Source organism: Panulirus ornatus, chromosome 56 (genome assembly GCF_036320965.1).
Source record: "Panulirus ornatus isolate Po-2019 chromosome 56, ASM3632096v1, whole genome shotgun sequence".
Lineage (NCBI taxonomy): Eukaryota > Metazoa > Arthropoda > Malacostraca > Decapoda > Palinuridae > Panulirus > Panulirus ornatus.
This window is the reverse complement of record NC_092279.1, coordinates 26271449-26295724: the sequence shown is the minus strand read 5'-3', so window position 1 is coordinate 26295724 and position 24276 is coordinate 26271449. Positions and strand designations below refer to the sequence as shown.

The window sequence follows — 24276 nt, the reverse complement described above, 5'->3', positions numbered from 1 at the left end:
CGCACAACTCTATCCATAGCCCACGCCTCGCAACCATACAACATTGTTGGAACCACTATTCCTTCAAACATACCCATTTTTGCTTTCCGAGATAATGTTCTCGACTTCCACACATTCTTCAATGCTTCCAGGATTTTCGCCCCTTCCCCCACCCTATGATTCACTTCCGCTTCCATGGTTCCATCCGCTGCCAGATCCACTCCCAGATATCTAAAACACTTTACTTCCTCCAGTTTTTCTCCATTCAAACTCACCTCCCAATTGACTTGACCCTTAACCCTACTGTACCTAATAACCTTGCTCTTATTCACATTTACTCTTAACTTTCTTCTTTCACACACTTTACAAAACTCAGTCACCAGCTTCTGCAGTTTCTCACATGAATCAGCCACCAGCGCTGTATCATCAGCGAACAACAACTGACTCACTTCCCAAGCTCTCTCATCCACAACAGACTTCATACTTGCCCCTCTTTCCAAAACTCTTGCATTCACCTCCCTAACAACCCCATCCATAAACAAATTAAACAACCATGGAGACATCATACACCCCTGCCGCAAACCTACATTCACTGAGAACCAATCACTTTCCTCTCTTCCTACACGTACACATGCCTTACATCCTCGATAAAAACTTTTCACTGCTTCTAAAAACTTGCCTCCCACACCATATATTCTTAATACCTTCCACAGAGCATCTCTATCAACTCTATCATATGCCTTCTCCAGATCCATAAATGCTACATAAAATCCATATGCTTTTCTAAGTATTTCTCACATACATTCTTCAAAGCAAACACCTGATCCACACATCCTCTACCACTTCTGAAACCACACTGCTCTTCCCCAATCTGATGCTCTGTACATGCCTTCACCCTCTCAATCAATACTCTCCCATATAATTTACCAGGAATACTCAACAAACTTATACTTCTGTAATTTGAGCACTCACTCTTATCCCCTTTGCCTTTGTACAATGGCACTATGCACGCATTCTGCCAATCCTCAGGCACCTCACCATGAGTCATACATACATTAAATAACCTTACCAACCAGTCAACAATACAGTCACCCCCTTTTTTTATAAATTCCACTGCAATACCATCCAAACCTGCTGCCTTGCCGGCTTTCATCTTCCGCAAAGCTTTTACTACCTCTTCTCTGTTTACCAAATCATTTTCCCTAACCCTCTCACTTTGCACACCACCTCGACCAAGACACCCTATATCTGCCACTTTGTCATCAAACACATTCAACAAACCTTTAAAATACTCACTCCATCTCCTTCTCACATCACCACTACTTGTTATCACCTCCCCATTTGCGCCCTTCACTGAAGTTCCCATTTGCTCCCTTGTCTTACGCACTTTATTTACCTCCTTCCAGAACATCATTTTATTCTCCCTAAAATTTAATGATACTCTCTCACCCCAACTCTCATTTGCCCTCTTTTTCACCTCTTGCACCTTTCTCTTGACCTCCTGTCTCTTTCTTTTATACATCTCCCACTCAATTGTATTTTTTCCCTGCAAAAATTGTCCAAATGCCTCTCTCTTCTCTTTCACTAATAATCTTACTTCTTCATCCCACCACTCACTACCCTTTCTAATCAACCCACCTCCCATGCTTCTCATGCCACAAGCATCTTTTGCGCAATCCATCACTGATTCCCTAAATACATCCCATTCCTCCCCCACTCCCCTTACTTCCATTGTTCTCACCTTTTTCCATTCTGTACTCAGTCTCTCCTGGTACTTCCTCACTCACGTCTCCTTCCCAAGCTCACTTACTCTCACCACCCTCTTCACCCCAACATTCACTCTTCTTTTCTGAAAACCCATACAAATCTTCACCTTAGCCTCCACAAGATAATGATCAGACATCCCTCCAGTTGCACCTCTCAGCACATTTACATCCAAAAGTCTCTCTTTCGCGCGCCTGTCAATTAACACGTAATCCAATAACGCTCTCTGGCCATCTCTCCTACTTACATACGTATACTTATGTAAATCTCGCTTTTTAAACCAGGTATTCCCAATCACCAGTCCTTTTTCAGCACATAAATCTACAAGCTCTTCACCATTTCCATTTACAACACTGAACACCCCATGTATACCAATTATTCCCTGAACTGCCACATTACTCACCTTTGCATTCAAATCACCCATCACTATAACCCGGTCGCGTGCATCAAAACCACTAACACACTCATTCAGCTGCTCCCAAAACACTTGCCTCTCATGACCTTTCTTCTCATGCCCAAGTGCCTATGCACCAATAATCAATCACCCACCTCTCTCCATCAACTTTCAGTTTTACCCATATTTACTTTCTTACATTCTATCACATACTCCCACAACTCCTGTTTCAGGAGTACTGCTACTCCTTCCCTTGCTCTTGTCCTCTCACTAACCCCTGACTTTACTCCCACAACATTCCCAATATATATATATATATATATATATATATATATATATATATATATATATATATATATATATATATATTTGTTCTCCATCTCCTGTGCAGCTAGGTAGCACTATAAATGATGAAGAATGGCCTCATTTACTCACATTCACCCTCAAGCTGTCAAAGATAATACATCCAAACCAGAACCCCCTATCTGTAGTCAAGCCCAACACACCTTTTTGTGATTTCCCCCAACCACTTCACATACCCTGCCTCAGTCCCTAAACAGCACATCACCCCCCATATCCCACATCACTCCAATTCATTATATCCCATGCATGCATACATAGTCCCTGGAGAAGATAATGTATCCAGGCAGTTCCAGAGACTCACCCTTTTTGCTGGTTGTCCTGTATGGTCAACTAACAAATCCTATACTGCACACACATTTCAACTAATGGCAAAAAATTACATGTGATGACTAACAGCACCCTGCCATGTAACTGAAGATTGATGTCCGTAGCACCAACGAGTTAACCAAAGCTAGATTAGGCTTATCAATTTCATCTCAATCAAATGGTCAAAAAGCTGCTCAAGAAGGCCTACAGGAATTAACTGAAAATAATACAATTGAGATGAATGACTTATGAGGAAAGGAAAAATATATCAGCCCATACTAATGTATGAAGCATCAGGAAAGAAAAAAAAAATTCTTAGGGGGCTATTATGACGTTCACAAAGGAGTGTTCTCTGAAGAGAAATGGGGCTCAATAACAAGAAAATATGAGAAGATATGTATGCAAAGCACTAGGATGATGTAAGGATGCACTTGCTCACAAACTGAGTGATGGATATGTTGAGCTTCATAAATAAAGTCATTGCAAACAAAATGTATATTCGTAAGTCTATATGACATAAATGCAAGGTTGAGATGGGACCCCAAGAGTATGTATCTATCTCCCATAAGCACATACCAGTATGAGTAACCACACAACTATTTACAAAAAAAAAAAAAAAAGAAAAAAAAAAAGGGCAAATACAAAAACACACACATACACAAGCACATACTACATCCATCCAATCAGCAATTTTCTTCAAATTTTTGATGGTTCCTGAAAAATAGATTGTGATATCTGCAACTTTTTACTGACATTAAAATTTTGTGCTTTGCTTACTTATTATATTCAACTTTAAACTAAAATCCTAACAATGCCCTCACAGGAATTAATCATTTAAACTTTGCAACAGTATGTATATATATATATATGCACATCACCTATATGATTTATGTTGCATGTAACATAAATCACTTCAAGTTGTATCAACTACAGTATAACAAAGAAATTTCAAGGATATAACCATAATCCTATTAAAATTGACAAAGATCTTCAAAAGTCATATCACCCTTTTCTTTTTGGGGGATCTTTTTATTAAAATAATGATACTGGGATTCTTTTGGATGATCACTTACAGTTACACTAGCCTCAAAACCAAAAACAAAATCATGGTTTGTACTTGAATAAGAATCACTTGTCAACCATGATTCAAAAGAGATCTGATTTCGCTGTGTAAGTTTAGCATCTGTATCAACAGACAACTGTAATCTGGTCTTTAGTTCTTCCTTTTTCTTAGCTGCCTTTTCTATTTCCTCTTGCTTTTTACGTAATGATTTTTTAATGGGGTTTTCATATCTTTTCCAAGTTGTTATACTTGCTTCTGGTACTTTGAAGGCACCCCAGGAGCTATCACTGGGTGATTTTGATAAAACTGATGAAAAAGATGACAAATCAACCTCACCACTATTTATAACAAATGTAGCCACTGGGAATGGACTTTCTCTTGACTGAGATTTGAACTCATTTATAACAGTCACATTTCTAGTTTCACCCACATTCCCATTATCACCTTCACATTTCAACAATGGACTATCAGGCATATTCTGGTCTGTTATAGGATCTTGTGCTACATCACTTTCAGTGTTTAATTCACTTGCATTTGATTCAGGAAGTTCAGTTGTATCACAGGTACCATTTTGTGCAACTTTTGTAGGGCGCTGAAGCTTCCCAAAATTGACAAATCTCACAACCTTTTCATTTCTGACACCTTGCATATTTTCCATACCCTCTACATTGGATTCATCTACAAGTGGGGGAGTACTTGATACTACAGGCTCCTCAGTCACCAGATGCTTGGCATCATTGTTATGTTTTTCTACGTGCAGGGCCAGCTCACTACGGCTTGCAAATGACATTAAACAATCCTTACATCCATATATTTTGCACTTATGACTATCAAAAGGACGATTAACAGGACAGGCCTCTCCACAATGCTTACAGGCAAACCATACATCATGTATTCGCTTTAAGTGACTCACAATTTTTCCAGGATACAAAAAATCATCACCACAATACTGACAAATGTATGGTGGGCGGCCACTATGATTGACTAAGTGAATCTTCATTTTCCAAGCTTTATTAAATTGTTTGTGACAGTAGAAACACTCATATTCCCCACCAACATTATGAAAAAGTGAGTGCATCCTCAGCCTTTTTTCAGTTTCAAAAGATTTTTTACATACTGGACACACACTTTTCCATCTCATATTGTGCTCTTCCCTTTTATGCTGTATCAGTTCTATCCTCTTGCTAAACACCTCATTACATTCATTGCAATTAACCATTTTTGGTTTATTTGCCATCCTTTCCTCAGCTGGGTTATTTTCTGTGTGTCTCACCATGTGTACGATGGGGTCAACTTTGCTACTGAACACTTTTACACATTTGCAATTATTCAAGAACCAACTTAATCACCTGATCTATCTATCAAAATACTTCTAACTGATAAAGGTTATCTGATCAAAAATTTCTATCCATAAGTTATATACAACCAATATCTAGACATTAAAAGGCAATTCATGTTTAACCAGATATTCTTTTTAATTGAAGCTTTCCACATTGATAAAAAATTGTGTACCCAGGAAGTCAGTATGGTCTTCGAAATGATTCTCCTTTTCATCTCCTTTTACAGAGTCCTAGTTTGTCCAATTCAGTATAAATATCAAACCAAAATAATCATTTTTTAGGGATTTCTTCTTTCTCTGAATAACAAAGTGCAGACCTCAACTTCTATCTTCAAGTGAACTGCATGATAAACCTGAAAAAAGAAATAAATCCTGACAATCATCCCAATAAGAGAAAAATAATATATTTCATTTGGTACAATCATTTTATCTATCTATGAATGAGGTCTATTCTACATTGTATGTTGCATATGACTGATCATGAAGGTATTATATGTCATTCTGTTAGTGGGAGTATCTTGTTTTTCCTCAAGTTTCATCTTTTGATTCTTCTAGCAATTACCACTTTAATCCTGGCCTTTGACCTGACCCTGGCCATTATGGGTCAGGTCAAAAGCTTGAGGTGCTGAAGGTACAGTGAATTTGGCCTTTAACTTGGCCAGTAAGGACCAGGAGACAGGCTTGTGGCATCAAGAGTCTCCCTCAATAGTGAACATAGTGAGTGAAAGTGTGGTGGGATGCATACTGCATTCACTCATGAATGATGGTGTCTCTAGTTCTCAATTGTATCCACATATAAATCCACTTCTTCATTTTGAAAAAATCAAAGTTGAGGCAATTTCATCATATCCATTGATTTCAGTTGCTATCTATAATCAAATATGTTACAACACATTCCATTAAAAAACATTTTTACCTTAATAACATTTCCTAACACAAAGCATGTGGATCCTCAGTCTATGTCACTCCTTACAATATACCCTCAACTCTTTTTCCAAGCACATCAGAGACCATAAAAACCCCATTTATCATCTTCTGAATGCAGGAACAGTAAACATGGAAAAATGCTACAAGGCAATAGTTCAGATCCAGGAACAAAAATTTGAAATACCAAATGGCATTAGTCCAGATCTGGTTAAAAAAAAAAAAAAAAAAACCAAACAAAAGTACCAAGTGCACTCAGGTACAGACAGATGTAGTTCTTAAGTCTGGTGACCTGAGAAGCAAGTTGTACTTATGGAGCCCTAATATAAATCAATATGACAGGAAATGTAGCTGTTAGCATTTCTGACTGTAAAGCACTCACAGGCCGTCCCGGTCAAGCACTTAGGGTCGAATCCTGGTAGCAACAGTCAGTCCATAGTCAACCCAGCTGTTCATCCACTCCTAGGGGATGGTTGATAAAATGGGTACCTGGCTCAGTCTGATGTATATGAAAGAATGGCCCTTACCCACACACACATGTATATACATAAACCCTCAGACACGCACATATACATACCTTTACATTTCAATGTATACATACATATACATACAAAGATACATACATATATACACATGTATATATACATAACTGCTACCTTCATCATTCCGTTGCCACCCCACCACACATGAAATGGCATCCCCCTTCCCCCGTGCAAATGTGAGGTAATGCTAGGAAAAGACAACAAAGGTCACATTCGTTCACACTCAATCTCTAGCTGTCATGTGTAATGCGACAGCTCCATTTCCACATCCAGGCCTCACAAACTTTCCATGGTTTACCCCAGATGCTTCACATGCCCTGGTTAAATCCATTGACAGCACATCCACCCCGGTATACCACAATCTTCCAATTCACTTTATTCCTTGCATGCCTTTCACCCTCCTGTATGTTCAGGCCCTGATCACTCAAAATCTTTTTCACTCCATCCTTCCACCTCCAATTTGGTCTCCCACTTCTCCTCGTTCCCTCCACCTCTGACACATATATCCTCCTTGTCAATCTTTCCTCACTCATTCTCTCCATGCGACCAAACCATTTAAACACACCCTCTTCTGCTCTCCCAACCACACTCTTTTTAATACCATACATCTCTCTTACCCTCTCATTACTTACTCAATCAAACCACCTCACATCACATATTGTCCTCAAACATCTCATTTCCAACACATCCACCCTCCTCTGCACAACCCTATCTATTACCCATGCCTCGCACCCATATAACATTGTTGGAACCACTACTCCTTCAAACATACCCATTTTTGCTCTCCAACATAACGTTCTCACCTTCCACACATTCTTCAACACTCCTAGAACCTTTGTCCCTCCCCTACACTGTGACTCACTTCTGCTTCCATGGTTCCATCAACTGCTAAATCCATTCCCAGACATCTAAAACACTTCACTTCCTCTAGTTTTTCTCCATTCAAACTTACCTCCCAATTAACTCGTCCCTCAACCATACTGAACCTAATAACCTTGCTCTTATTCACATTTACTCTCAACTTTCTTCTTTCACACACTTTATCAAACTCAGTCACCAACTTCTGCAGCTTCTCACCCGAATCAGCCACCAGAGCTGTATCATCAGCAAACAATAACTGACTCACTTCCCAAGCCCTCTCATCCACAACAGACTGCTTACTTGCCCCACTGTCCAAAACTCTTGCATTCACCTCTCTACAGGTGACTGAGTTTGATAAAGTGTGTGAAAGAAGAAGAAAGCTGAGAGTAAATGTGAATCAGAGCAAGGTTATTAGGTACAGTAGGGCTGAGGGACAAGTCAACTGGGGAAAAACTGGAGGAAGTGAAGTGTTTTAGATATTTGGCATCGGATGGAACCTGGGAAGCAGAAGTGAGTCACAGAGTGGGGAAGGGGGCAAAAGTTCTGGGAGCACTGAAGAATGTGTGGAAGGCAAGAACATTATCTTGGAAAACAAAAATGGGTATGTTTGAAGAAATAGTTGTTCCAACGATGTTATATGGTTATGAGACATGGGCTATAGATAGGGTTGTGCGGAGGAGGGTGGATGTGTTGGAAATGAGATGTTTGAGGACAAGATGTGGAGTGAAGTGGCTTGATTGACTATGTAATTTAAGGGTAAGAGAGATGTGTGGTAATAAAAAGAGTGTAGTTGAGAGCAGAAGAGGGTGTATTGAAATGGTTTGGTCACATGGAGAGAATGAGTGAGGAAATATTGACAAAGAGGATATATGTGTCAGAGGTGGAGGGAACAAGAAGTGGGAGACCAAACTGGAGGTGGAAGGATGGAGTGAAAAAGATTTTGAGCGATCGGGGTCTGAACATGCAGGAGGGTAAAAGGCATGCAAGCAATAAAGTGAATTGGAATGATGTGGTATACTGGGGTCAATGTGCTGTCAATGGATTGAACCAAGGGATGTGAAGCATTTGGGGGTAAACCATGAAAAGTTTTGTGGGACCTGGATGTGGAAAGGGAGCTGTGGTTTCGGTGCATTATACATGACAGGTAGAGACTAAGTGTGAATGAATATGGCCTTTGTTATCTTTTCCTAGCGCTACCTTGCACACGTGCGGGGGGAGGGGGGTGTCATTTCATGTGTGGCACGGGTGGCGATGGGAATGAATATAGGCAGCAAGTATGAATTACGTACATGAGTATATACGTATATGTCTGTGTATGTATATATATGTATACGTTGAAATGTATAGGTATGGATAAATGCATGTGTGGACATGTATGTATATACATGTGTATGTGGGTGGGTTGGGCCATTCTTTCGTCTGTTTCCTTGTGCCTTTACCCTCTCAATCAATACCCTCCCATATAATTTCCAAGGAATACTCAACAAATATATACCTCTGTAATTTGAACACTCACTTTCATCCCCTTTGGCATTCAGTACAGTGGCACTATGCATGCATTCTGCCAATCCTCAGGCACTTCACCATGAACCAAACATACACTAAATATCCTTACCAACCAATCAACAATGCAGTCACCCCCTTTTTTTTTTTTTTTATAAATTCCACTGCAAGACCATCCGAACCCGCTGCCTTGCCAGCTTTCGTCTTCTGCAAAGCTTTCACTACCTCTTCTCTGTTTACCAAACCATTCTCCCTGACCCTCTCACTTCGCACACCACCTCGACCAAAACACCCTGTATCTGCCACTCTATCATCGAACATATTCAACAAACCTTGAAAATACTCACTCCATCTCCTTCTCACTTCACCACTACTTGTTATTACCTCCCCATCTGCCCCCTTCACCAATGTTCCCATTTGTTCTCTTGTCTTATGCACTTTATTTACCTCCTTCCAAAACATCTTTTTCTCCCTAAAATTTAATAATAATTTTTCACGCCAACTCTCATTTGCCCTCTTTTTCACCTCTTGCACCTTTCTCTTAACCTCCTGCCCCATTCTTTTATGCATCTCCCAGTCATTTACACTACTTCCCTGCAAAGATTGTCCAAACACCTCTCTCAACCACACTCTTTTTATTACCACACATCTCTCTTACCCTTTCATTACTTAATCAAACCACCTCACACCACATATTGTCCTCAAACATCTCATTTCCAGCACATCCACCCTCCTGCGCACAACTCTATCTATAGCTCACGCCTCGCAACCACACAACATTGTTGGAATTACTATTCCTTCAAACATACCCATTTTTGCTTTCCAAGATAACATTCTCGACTTCCACACTTTTTTTCAACGCTCCCAGAACTTCCCCACCTCCCCAACCATATGATTCACTTCCGTTTCCATGGTTCCATCCCCTGCCAAATCCACTCCCAGATATCTAAAACACTTTACTTCCTCCAGTTTTTCTCCATTCAAACTTACCTCCCAATTGACTTGTCCCTCAACCCTACTGTACCTAATAACCTTGCTCTTATTCACATTTACTGTCAGCTTTCTTCTTTCACACACTTTACCAAACTCAGTCACCAGTTTCTGCAGTTTCTCACCCGAATCAGCCACCAGCACTGTATCATCAGTGAACAACAACTGCCTCACTTCCCAAGCTCTCTCATCCACAATAGACTGCATACATGCCCCTCTTTCCAAAACTCTTGCATTCACCTCCCTAACAACCCCATCCATAAACAAATTAAACAACCATGGAGACATCACACACCCCTGTCACAAACCAACATTCACAGAGAACCAATCACTTTCCTCTCTTCCTACTCGTACACATGCTTTACATCCTCGATAAAAACTTTTCACTGCTTCTAACAACTTGCCTCCCACACCATACATTCTTAATACCTTCCACAGAGCATCTCTATCAACTCTATCATATGCCTTCTCCAGATCCATAAATGCTACATAATATCTTATATTATCATTATTATACTTTGTCATTGTCTCCCGCGTCAGCAAGGCAGCACAAAGAAATAGACGAAAGAATGGCCCAACCCACCCACATACACATGTATATACATACACATCCACACACGCACATATACACAACTATACATTTCAATATATTTTTATTAATTTTTATTTTGCTTTGTCGCTGTCTCCCGCGTTTGCGAGGTAGCGCAAGGAAACAGATGAAAGAAATGGCCCAACCCACCCCCATACTCATGTATATACATACATGTCCACACACGCAAATATACATACCTATACATCTCAATGTACACATATATATACACACACAGACATATACATATATACACATGTACATAATTTATACTGTCTGCCTTTAATTATTCCCATCGCCACCTTGCTACACATGGAATAACATCCCCCTCCCCCCCCTCATGTGTGCGAGGTAGCGCTAGGAAAAGACAACAAAGGCCCCATTCGTTCAAATTCAGTCTCTAGCTGTCATGTTTCAATGTATATACATATATACATACACATATGATAGAATTGATAGAGATGCTCTGTGGAAGGTATTAAGAATATATGGTGTGGGAGGCAAGTTGTTAGAAGCAGTGAAAAGTTTTTATCAAGGATGTAAGGCATGTGTACGTGTAGGAAGAGAGGAAAGTGATTGGCTCTCAGTGAATGTAGGTTTGCGGCAGGGGTGTGTGATGTCTCCATGGTTGTTTGATTTGTTTATGGATGGGGTTGTTGAGGTGAATGCAAGAGTTTTGGAAAGAGGGGCAAGTATGCAGTCTGTTGTGGATGAGAGAGCTTGGGAAGTGAGTCAGTTGTTGTTCACTGATGATACAGAGCTGGTGGCTGATTCGTGTGAGAAACTGTAGAAGCTGGTGACTGAGTTTGGTAAAGTGTGTGAAAGAAGAAAGTTGAGAGTAAATGTGAATAAGAGCAAGGTTATTAGGTACAGTAGGGTTGAGGGTCAAGTCAACTGGGAGGTAAGTTTGAATGGAGAAAAACTGGAGGAAGTAAAGTGTTTTAGATATCTGGGAGTGGATCTGGCAGCGGATGGAAGCATGGAAGCGGAAGTGAATCATAGGGTGGGGGAGGGGGCGAAAATCCTGGGAGCCTTGAAGAATGTTTGGAAGTCGAGAACATTATTTCGGAAAGCAAAAATGGGTATGTTTGAAGGAATAGTGGTTTCAACAATGTTGGATGGTTGCGAGGCGTGAGCTATGGATAGAGTTGTGCGCAGGAGGGTGGATGTGCTGGAAATGAGATGTTTGAGGACAATATGTGGTGTGAGGTGGTTTGATTGAGTAAGTAATGTAAGGGTAAGAGAGATGTGTGGAAATAAAAAGAGTGTGGTTGAAAGAACAGAAGAGGGTGTTTTGAAATGGTTTGGTCACATGGAGAAATGAGTGAGGAAAGATTGATAAAGAGGATATATGTGTCAGAGGTGGAGGGAACGAGGAGAAGTGGGAGACCAAATTGGAGGTGGAAAGATGGAGTGAAAAAGATTTTGAGTGTTCGGGGCTTGAACATGCAGGAGGGTGAAAGGCGTTCAAGGAATAGAGTGAATTGGAACGATGTGGTATACCGGGTCAACGTGCTGTCAATGGATTGAACTAGGGCATGTGAAGCGTCTGGGGTAAACCATGGAAAGTTCTGTGGTGCCTCGATGTGGAAAGGGAGCTGTGGTTTCGGTGCATTATTACATGACAGCTAGAGACTGAGTGTGAGCGAATGGGGCCTTTGTTGTCTTTTCCTAGCGCTACCTCGCACATTGAGGGGGGAGGGGGTTGTTATTCCATGTGTGGCAAGGTGGCGATGGGAACAAGGGCAGACAGTATGAATTATGTACATGTGTATATATGTATATGTTTGTGTGTATATATATGTATACATTGAGATGTATAGGTATGTATATTTTCGTGTGTGGACGTGTATGTATATACATGTGTATGTGGGTGGGTTGGGCCATTCTTTCGTCTGTTTCCTTGCGCTACCTCGCTAACGCGGGAGACAGCGACAAAGGAAAATAAATAAATAAATATATATAATTCATACTTGCTGCCTTTATTCATTCCTGTCGCCACCCTGCCACTAATGAAATGACACCCCCCCCATGTGCGCGAGGTAGCACTAGGAAAAGACAACAAAGGCCACATTCATTCACACTCAGTCTATAGCTGTCATGTATAATGCACTGAAACCACAGCTCCCTTTCCATATCCAGGCCCAACAAAACTTTCTATGGTTTACCCCAGACACTTCACAGGCCCTGGTTCAATCCATTGACAGTACGTCAAACAAACTTTACTCCTTGCACACCTTTCACCCTCCTGCATGTTCAGGCCCCGATCGCTCAAAATGTTTTTCACCCCATCTTTCCACCTCCAATTTGGTCTCCCACTTCTCCTTGTTCCCTCCACCTCTGACACATACATCCTCTTTGTCAATCTTTCCTCAACTCTTTCTTTCCATGTAACCACACCATTTCAAAATACCCTCTTCTTCTCTCTCAACCACACTCTTTTTATTACCACACATCACTCTTACCCTGTTATTACTTACTCAATCATACCATCTCACACCACATATTGTCCTCAAACATCTCATTTCCAGCACATCCACCCTCCTCCGCACAACTCTATCTATAGCCCACGCCTCGCAACCATATAACATTTTTGGAACCACTATTACTTCAAACATACCCATTTCTGTTTTCCGAGATAATGTTCTTGCCTTCCATACGCCCCCAGAACCTTTGCCCCCTCCTCCACCCTGTGACTCACTTCCACTTCCATGGTTCCATCCACTGCCAAATCCACTCCCAGATATCTAAAACACTTCACTTCCTCCAGTTTTTCTCCATTCAAACTTACCTCCCAATTGTCTTGTCCCTCAACCCTACTGTACCTAATAACCATGCTCTTATTCACATTTACTCTCAGCTTTCTTCTTTCACACACTTTACCACACTCAGTCACCAGCTTCTGCAGTTTCTCACCCGAATCAGCCACCAGCACTGTATCATCAGCGAACAACAACTGGCTCACTTTCAAGCTCTCTCATCCACATAGACTGCATACTTGCCCCTCTTTCCAAAACTCTTGCATTCACCTCCCTAACAACCCCATCCATAAACAAATTAAACAACCATGGAGACATCACGCACCCCTGCCACAAACCAACATTCACTGAGAACCAATCACTTTCCACTCTTCCCACTCACAGACATGCCTTACATCCTTGATAAAAGCTTTTCACTGCTTCTAACAACTTACCTCCCACACCATAAATTCTTCATACCTTCCACAGAGCATCTCTATCAACTCTATCATATGCCTTCTCCAGATCCATAAATGCTACATACAAATCCATTTGCTTTTCTAAGTATTTCTCACATACATTCTTCAAAGCAAACATCTGATCCATACATCCTCTACCACTTCTGAAACCACAATGTTCTTCCCCAATCTGACACTCTGTACAAACCTTCACTCTCTCAATCAATACCCTCCCATATAATTTCCCTGGAATACTTAACAAATTTATACCTCTGTAATTTTAGCACTCACCTTTATCCCCTTTGCCTTTGTACAATGGCACTATGCATGCATTCCGTCAATCCTCAGGCACCTCACCATGAGTCATACATACAGTAAATATCCTTACCAACCAGTCAACAACACAGTCACCCCCTTTTTTAATAAATTCCACTGCAATACCATCCAAACCTGCTGCCTTACTGGCTTTCATCTTCCGCAAAGCTTTTACTACCACTTCTCTGTTTACCCTAACCTTCTCACTTTGCACACCACCTCGTCCAAAACACCCTATATCTACCACTCTATCATCTAACACATTCAACAAACCTTCAAAATACTCACTCCATCTCCTTCTCACATCACACTACTTGTTATCACCTCCTCATGAGCCCCCTTCACTGATGTTCCCCTTTGTTCTCTTGTCTTATGCACTTTATTTATCGCCTTCCAAAACATCTTTTTATTCTCTCGAAAAATCAATGATACTCTCTCACCCCAACTCTCATTTGCCCTCTTTTTCACCTCTTGCACCTTTCTCTTGACCTCCTGTCTCTTTCTTTTATACATCTCCCAGTCATTTGCACTATTTCCCAGCAAAACTCGTCCAAAAGCCTATCTCTCCTCTTTCACTAATAATCTTACTTCATCCCACCACTCACTACCCTTTCTAATCTGCCCACCTCCCATGCTTCTCATACCACAAGCATCTTTTGCCTAAGCAATCACTGCTTCCCTAAATGCATCCCATTCTTCCCCCACTCCCCTTACATCCTTTGTTCTCACCTTTTTCCATTCTGCACTCAGTCTCTCCTGGTACTTCCTCACACAAGTCTTCTTCCCAAGCTCACTTACTCTCACCATTCTTTTCACCCCAACATTCTCTCTTCTTTTCTCAAAACCTCTACAAATCTTCACCTTCGCATCCACAAGATAATGATGAGACATCCCTCCAGTTGAACCTCTCAGCACATCAACATCCAAAAGTCTCTCTTTTGCAAGCCTATCAATTAACACATAATCCAATAATGGTCTCAGGCCGTCTCTCCTACTTACATACGTATACTTATGTATATCTCTCTTTTTAAACCAGGTATTCCCTATCACCAGTCCTTTTTCAGCACACAAATCTACAAGCTCTTCACCATTTCCATTTACGACACTGAACACTCCATGTACATCAATTATTCCCTCAACTGCCACATTACTCACCTTTGCATTCAAATCAACCATCACTATAACCCAGTCTCGTGCATCAAAACTACTAACACACTCAGCTGCTCTCAAAACACTTGCCTCTCATGATCACCCATCTCTCTCCATCCACTTTCAGTTTTACCCATATCAGTCTAGAGTTTACTTTCTTATACTCTATCACATACTCCCACCACTCCTGTTTCAGGAGTAGCGCTACTCCTTACCTTGCTCTTGTCCTACCAACCCCTGGCTTTACTCCCAAAACATTCCCAAACAACTCTTCCCCTTTACCCTTAAGTTTCGTTTCACTCAGAGCCAAAACATCCAGGTTCCTTTCCTGAAACCTCATTTTTTTTTTAATTTTCCAAAAGAGGAACAGAGAAGGGGACAAGTGAGGATATTCCCTCAAAGGCTCAATCCTCTGTTCTTAACGCTACCCAGGGGATGGGGAGAAAGAATACTTCCCACGTATTACCTCTGTGTCGTAGACGGTGACTAAAAGGGGAGGGAGCGTGGGGGCTGGAAATCCTCCCCTCTCGTTTTAATTTTCCAAAAGAAGGAGCAGAGAAGGGGGCCAAGTGAGGACTTCCCTTAAAGGTTCAGTCCTCTGTTCTTAATGCTAACTCACTAATGAGGGAAATGGCGAATAGTATGAAAAAAAAATACATATCTTTGGAAAGAGCTGTTGTGGTATATTCCTTGAAGTGATGTATTGGTTGTTTTTGTTTTGTGGTCTTACCTTTAGTGTGTTATGTAATCCTGCGCTTTACAGTGACTAGTGTATATGCCAGATCTCACCATATTGTAACTCATTCTATGTGAGAGCCCCATTGGTTCTTGAATGTATCCTCTGTGTAAGTATATTCATGTTTGCCTGGAAGAATAAATAAGATAAACTATCATACATCTTATTCCTAGTTTGGATGACTGGATATGTAAGTGAACAACTTAGGTGTGAAGGTTGCTACATGACTTCCCAATACAAAATAACCAAAGGCTGTAGTTCTCTGTAGAGATGGGGGAAATTAATCTGTCATGTTACACTCCTCTCTGGAGCTCTTTCAGGACAATTATGGCCAATGAGGTAAGGTAAACGAACTCTAGTAGTGGGGCTTTGTTTACTTACTTGGTCACTTTTTGTGGATGAGTACCAAATTTCAGTCGCACCCAGAAGGTGAACCAAAATTTAGTTCACTTTACCATGTATGACCAAACAGGCTGAAGTATGAGGACTTTGTTCCAGAGGCTTGGGTCTGTGTGGCTCAGAGGTTGTCACCTTCTCTTTACCACTCACAACTTTATTAGCAACTGTATACATTACTATCAATCTGAGATTACCATCACCTAACATTCCTGACCTTTTTCTGGTGCTGACAAAGGAGTTCCATCGATCAAATCTGATTCCTCACTATTCCAATTTTGGTCTCTTCCTTTATCATAAGGGAAATTGTAGGATTAATTAATGCAAAAGTACCTTAGGTAATAGACTTACAGAATATTAACAAAAACTATAAAAACCTCGTCTTAACTCACCTACTAGCTTTAATGATTGTATATATTTTTTTCATACATACTCCTCATTTCCCACGTATTTGAGGTAGCATTAAGAACAGAGGACTGAGCCTTAGAGGAAATATCCTCACTTGGCCTCCTTATCTGTTCCTTCTTTTGCAAAATCAAAAAAAGTACCAACATTAAATTTACATCCTGCAAGGGATTAATAGCATGGTCATTCCGTCATGTTTGCATACCAAGGCCACTCACCTTGATAATGAGATGGCTGATGCACTGAGCCTGCAATGTTAATTTGGTGCTCCCCTAGGTGCTTGATTAATGGTCCAATATTGGCCTTAAAATTATTCACCATTTTTGCTGAAACCACCTGTAGGGGCAGTTTATTCTATACGAGTCTTCAATTATTTTCTGATGTTCAGTCTTGACCACTGCAAGTAGATCTCGCAGTCATGCCCTCTCTTTGTCCCGAGTGGTATTCAAAAAAGTCATTTGGGTTAAGTCCTCCTAGTCCATGTACAATCTTGTACACTTCAATCACACCACGTCTTAGATTTCTCATGTCAAATGTCATCTGATTGATCTTTTCCAAATATTGCTCCACTCTTTTCTGTGAGCAGCCTTATCAGTCTTCTTAGCCTCCTCTGCAGATTTTCTGTGTTATTCATGTCTCCATGATTGTAATGACACCATGCCTATACACAGCATTCTAAGTGTGGGTGAACAAGAAACTTCTAGACACACTTTAAATCAAACCAATTCTTATCCTTAAATGTTCTGGTAATAATGCCCACTATCTGATTTAGTTTCTTACACTACTAGTAATGTGATGACTGGAAATTTTGGTTTCACAGACTGTAACATCTACATTCCTTTTCTCTGTCAGCACTTGAAACATACACCCGACCTAGTACATATGTAATTCTGTTACTCCCATGCCTCAAGTGACCTTGCTTGCAATTGTCCACATCAAAGAGCATCATCCAAACCTGTGAACATTGTATGTTGCATGATATTTGCATCATCATGTGTAGTTATCTTTCATAAAATTTTGGTACCATCTACAAATTTAAATATTTAAGCCACAATACCATCACCACTGTCATTTATATATAACACAAACAGAAGTGTCTGAAAATCAAACCATGAGGTACACCACTTTGTACCTATGACCACTGATTTTGATTTCCTCTTATCACCACTCTGCTTCTAATTTTTCAAATATGACAGTATCCAACCAAAAACACTGTGGCCTATACCATGAGCCTATATTTTTCTTATCAAATGTACATGTGGTACTGCACTACATCAAAGGTTTTGGAGAAGTCTGGATACATTGCATTAAATCTACAGGAAGGCCTTCATCAACAAAGTTTATCACTATCTCCAAATATAAATGAGAGATTTGTTAGGCATGATCTCACATGAAAGATCCTATATTTTCCCTTAACTAGCCAATATTTCTGAAGATGCACAATAAGGAATCCCTAATCAATGATTCCATACTTTTCACAGTGGAAATTCAATGAACAGGTCTATAAATATATATTAGCCAGTTCTTTGAACCTTTCTTAAATAATGGTTCTATATTTGCCACACAATAGCCTTATGGAACATCTGGAGATCCCATTCAGTGGATTCAAAACTGCTCCTCCCAAACCTTCAAGAATGACTGGGTAAATTGTATAATATCCAGAGGAACTTTTATGTTTCAATTCCTTAATATTCCCCATCAATGCTTCCTTGATAAGGTAACACCTTCCACTACTTCTCACCAACAAATAATAGTTTAGGATTAAGTAAACTGCGTAATAACTTCAGAAAAGATGGTGGCAAAACAATTATTCAGCAATTTTGCCATCTCTCAGTCATATAGCAGGCTTTGATCAAATGCTCCAGTCAACAGCCATCTTGCTACTAGCATATACACAATAAGCTTTTTGGGGTAAATTTTGACATTAGCTATTTTATGATCATACATCTATTTAGTTTTGTAACTTTCTCTCCAAATTCTATTCACTGCTTTTTTTTTATTTTACCTGAATTTCTGCCATCCTCTACTCTTATTTTCCCATGCTCAAAATATATTCATTTCTACCTTAAGTGATATCTGTTCCCACCCTTTCATGTTGTTTTAGGCACATGGTTTTCCACTACCCTATTGTGTTCTGACTAAAATAAGATCAACATTTCCTGGTTGTTTTGGATTTATATTTACAGTTAATTTCCATAAAATTCCTTATTTCATTTAGGTTAGCTTTTGTGTAATCATAGTTTACCTGCTTCCAGTCCATTTTCACATTCAATACAAAACTCAAATTCTACCATATAATGGTTACTTGTGCTCAGCAATCCTGATATCAACCAAAATGAGATATGAACTCAATAACTGGTCTAAAATGCTTTATCCAAGGTAGTTTCACTGACATATTGGTCGTGAACATGTCCATAACCAAAATGAAAAAAATCTTTCACCCTCTTTCCCTGAATTTAGAGTTCCCCAGTTAATCATACTGTGATTAAGTTGCCTCATATTACCACCTGTCTATATCTAAAATTTCCCTAAGTGCAGTGTCTTCATTTTCTCCTGACCTGGAAAGACTCCAAGAGCATACTTCAACTAAACAAACACTTCTTTTGGAATATATGACACCACACTGTCTGTCTGTCGATACATCAATGATAAAATCCTCTGTCAACTTTGCCTTAGTCAAACTTTGGACATATTCATTGCCTTTTCTGTCATTCTAAATATATTCTGGCAAATTTCTGCAATGCCTAAGCATTAACCAGCACATGTCTCAGTTTTCATAATAATCTCACGTTGTTTCCCTTTTACAAAAGTCAAAATAATGAATTTTCTTTACCATACTTCTTGGCTTAATTAAAGCACAATTTAGGGATAATCCCATTTTTTGCCTCTGACATGCTATATTACAAGCGTTTCCTATGTCTCTGCTTTGACTACTAGATCCCAAGTATCCAACTTTATTTTCAAAGTACTTTATGAGTTTTTCTTATTACCAGTATATAACATATTTACACTATGCACATGCACATCCCTTATGCTTGAGAGGTCCATGGAATGCTTCTTCATATTCTTCCTGTCTCCATCTTCATTATCTTTCCCCTTTTTTACGATCAATTTTTTTCACCCTTTACTCTCTGCTCCTTTGGCAGCTCAAAGCTTTTCTTCTCTCTGGTCTCTCTGCTCCTTTGGCAGCTTAAAGCTTTCCTTCTTTCTGCTTTTCTTCTATCAGGAAACAAATACAGTATGATTTCAATTTAACTGACAAACTAGAGGGAAAGAGTGTTCGTTAATTCCATATGGTTTATTATGATGTGTTATACACAGTACATCAATAACCACATCTTATGGTTAGAAAATACACTAACATACAATTGAACATTTCATGTTATTGTAAATAACATGAAATGTATGTAAAATATTCTTATTGGTTTTGTGCAACACTCAAATTCATACACCTTTTTCATATTACTATATTTAGGGGCTATGATTGCTTAGTTCTGTTCACTTTATATGCTAAAAATACAAAGGTAAACACTAATATGAAAGCAATAGTGTCGATGATGTTGCTGTCAACTTAGTCTGAAAAGGATGTCACCAGTTAGTTTGTGTTAAATGTCAAACTGAATCCTCTTCAAAACTGACAACTTTCTTGGAATAGATGGACAGTGTCCATTGTTTCCAAAGCCTGTTGAATCCAGGTTTTTTATATACAGCTTTCCATGACCATGTTACTTAGTTTCTTTATGTTCCCGAGAACTTTCTGTTTCTGGTCTCTGTTTTTGAGATTTATCACCAACAATCTAGGCCTATTTTGGTTCTGTTCTGATTCCAGAACCTCTTAGTTTCCATTTGTCTACACCAGGGATCAACAGCACATCCTTAATCATGTGACTGACTACTTAAATATCACTTACCTTAATACCTAACCCTGTTATCTTCAACCATTTCCTAAGCTTCCATAATTCCTTTAACAACAATGGTACATTCCCTATTTTCTCAACTTCAATTGAAAAAATTTCCTCTTCCTATTATTAGTTTTCTCCATAAGTAGTTTATTCTTCATGCCTTCCAACTTTCCTAAACATTTCTCTGAATTTTCACACCTGACCTTCAATTCATCACAGCTCTTTTACAACAAAAACAATTCTGAAAATTTTCATTACCTTAGGACTGCACTTTTTGAAGAACAAGTGCATATGCTTATCATTCTCACCAGGCACTTTCAAAGCCTTTTAGTTAACTCCAACTATCCCTCTGTATTCTTTATTGATCCACTTTTTATAGTTTTCACATTTGACTGCCTGGTTACTTTCTCTTACATCTTGTGCCCTAGCTATCAACTTCATGTTGCTTATACTTGTTTCTCCATAAACTATTTAAAATTCATGCTTTTCATACTTATTTGATCCAAAATTCTTCCACTTCTTAACCTTCCAGGTAAAACATAGTTCTTACAGGCACTTTAGCTTATCAAGAGGGATACTACCAATAGCCTATTCAGCCACCTGATTAAAAAAAAAAAAAAAAAATGTCCAATGCATAAAGCTCAAAGCAACATATCCTCTCCTATCAAACTTATCCCAATCTAAACATTTAATGCAATTTTTGCACCTCTCAATCATGGATGTGACTGGTTTATTTCAACTTCAACTAAAATATACAATATAAAGACAAATATTGGTTGCTAGGTAGGTTAGGTGAGGTTTTCAAGTTTTGTAAATTTATTACAATGTAATATCTAATTATAGTTACCACACAATTTCCCTGATAAACTACTATTGCTTTATCTAATAACGTTTATTAAACAATAATGTTCCAAATCATGCTCCACAACTGTCACTGTATTCGCTGAAAACTATAATGGCAAATCTGAACAAAATTATTAAATACTTAATAAGTAATGCCAAGTTAAACTGGTAAATTACCACTCAATCAATCTTTAAAGCTAGTAGCCATATAGAGCTAAACTGGCAAACATCTAAACACTCTGTGGTACTTTATCCATTTACAAATGCACTCAATATTCAAAACTGGAAGCGATGTACAGATAACCTGGCAAACTGCCTGTATTCTAATTCACATTTTCTCTAATGTACAAGAACTTAACCGGGTTTATTTTGATAAAATACCTGCCGATTTAATAACATTCACTGAACTAAACACTAAACAAGCAATGCAGAAAAAAAAAGCATTTGATATCCAGAGGTAACGGCAATGCAACTTTCACCAAATAATGGGTAATAGTTTAGAATACAGAACACCACTTTTGTAGGTTTTAATGTCTCATGAAATCTTTGTTGCTACCCTAAGAAATGATATTAAAAGTCTATGATTTTGCTTTACTACCCTTTAAATTTATCTTTTAACATTAATTAACTTGTTAGTGGTAGGGCAATGAGGGATGGGGATAATGTGCAGTGAAGTATTGTAAAGTTTGAAAATTATTTCATATGTACTCTTTATTTTCAAAGACATCATTTATGAAGATCTCTATGTTATTGTGTATTCTTAGAAATAACATACAGTACTCCACTTGTCACTCAGGTGTGTAAAGAGAAGAATTTTTTTTTTTTTTACACTGCAGAAGACTCATAAGCTTTATTAATTTGAGCAATAAATTAATGTAAACAGTTGAAATCAACCATAATATTCTGCAAAACTCTATTAAGTCAGATTCAAATGTTGCAAGGCATGGCAGCATTTACTGGAATGCATAAAATAATAAAGGGAATAAAGAGAATTCTATATTCTACAGACAACTTTTCTTGTCTTATTATATCATTTGTTTTAACACATTGGCATAAGAAACAAATGAAACTGTAAAAGAAGAAAAGTGCCAGACAATTGTTTATGGTCACCCATTTGAAGTGAGATCACTTTTCTAGAGTTTTGCACTAAGCACAAAGGACATCAGAAATTTATGTTTGGACACCATTCATAAGCAGTCCTCCAGTTCGTTTATTATTTGCAAGTATTACGAATTCATCACTTAAACTGCCTAATGTAAATTTTGACTATCTTATCACCACAATATACCTATATTTTAAGGCCCTGCCTACTATACGAAAACTTAAAAATGATAAAGTTATACGCATTCTACCTACTCTTCCTAACCCTATATCACCTCTGCAAATTGTATTGATGTATTCCTAAAAATGTCATTGATGTAGAATACTGGTGTCCATCAGGTAGAAAAATACTAAATAATGACACCAATTATGCTCCTGTACTCTTATTTTATCATCTTAACATAACTTCAGTTCACCAAGAAATTCTTCATACATTAAAGCTTGTTAAATGGATTATCTTCAAGAAATTTACCACATTAAACAAACAAACCTTCTCTATCCCCAATACATAAACATACATTACTATATAACCTTGGACCATATCTAACAGACTTCAGGTACCAAAAACTGCACGTTTAACTGGGAAGGTAATGTAAAAATAAAAACTGCACAAAGATTATATAAAAAAGAAATAAAACAGAAAAATCAGGTTAATTAAATGCGTTAACTAGAAACGAAATTGCATTATCCCATGTCAATACCAACCAAGTACGACAACTATACCTCATAGGTGAAAGTCTTCATGACTTGTTCCATTTGTTAAAAACACCTTAATACGCAGGCGAAGTATTCAATTGATTAATTAACTAGGAAAATAGTTGTTTGTGGTACAGCAAAGACACGATAACAAATATGAGTCGTTTTCTCCACCAAACTGGACTCTGCCTGACAAAGAAAGTGGGAAATGCCATTATCCTTTTATACATATATACAATTGTTTCCTACGTTTCCGCTACATATCCCCCTTTCATTTTTCATTCTATGTTTTGCTTTGCTTTTATTGAAACGTGAAATGGTGCTGCCCGTTTACAGAAATAATTTCCCCGTTTCTGTCCTCATACTTTTACTTTTATAGTTTACATCTTGTTTAATCCCTTTCCATCATCTTATCGTAGTACTAATTTCCCATCCACCAGAAAAATTTATTTTAACAGTGAATATAAATACCATTGGTCTTGATATCCGTCTCTTCTGGTAATATACTTTGTTTTCATAAGAACATATCACATCCAAGTTTTAGGCGACTTAAAGTCTTCTAAGCTTAAGCGTAAACCACCTAAGTACTTTTTTCTTTATATTTTGGAGGCTCCAGTTACGGACAGAAGCCCACTTCAAGACCGGTCCTTAATTGAAATATAGAGGTTAAAGGAGGGAAAAGGAATAAAGGACAAGTACTTACGAATTTTAGAGGAAGTGAAAAACCTCTTTTAAAATTGATAGCTTATAGTTACTTTAAAAGGCACGATCCTATGAAGTTCCAATGATTCGTGTCGGGGAAGAAACAGTTATCAAAGTGGCCTACCCTTAAGTTGCCAACGACCACACAATAATAATGCGATGCAGCAGCTTTCTTAGTACTGCGTGGTCTAACTTAGTGTTGGGGACAAACAAACAGC

The 24276-nt window shown here is 38.7% G+C and overlaps 1 protein-coding gene across 2 annotated transcripts; it reads right to left on the bottom strand.

The window, feature by feature from the left end:
- Positions 1 to 1163: 1163 nt before the first annotated feature.
- On the bottom strand, positions 1164 to 23552 carry LOC139766031 (uncharacterized). Of its 2 annotated transcripts, XM_071694149.1 has the most exons (3): positions 23384 to 23552; positions 16008 to 16142; positions 1164 to 5561 (listed from the first exon to the last, which is right to left on the bottom strand). In XM_071694149.1, the coding sequence occupies exon 3, from the start codon at positions 5143 to 5145 to the stop codon at positions 3778 to 3780; it is 1368 nt and encodes a 455-aa protein (XP_071550250.1). In that variant the 5' UTR covers positions 5146 to 5561; positions 16008 to 16142; positions 23384 to 23552; the 3' UTR covers positions 1164 to 3777. The 2 variants fall into 2 exon arrangements, with proteins under 2 accessions (XP_071550250.1, XP_071550249.1); XM_071694148.1 differs by lacking the exon at positions 16008 to 16142 and having other exon boundaries at positions 23384 to 23551.
- Positions 23553 to 24276: the final 724 nt, after the last annotated feature.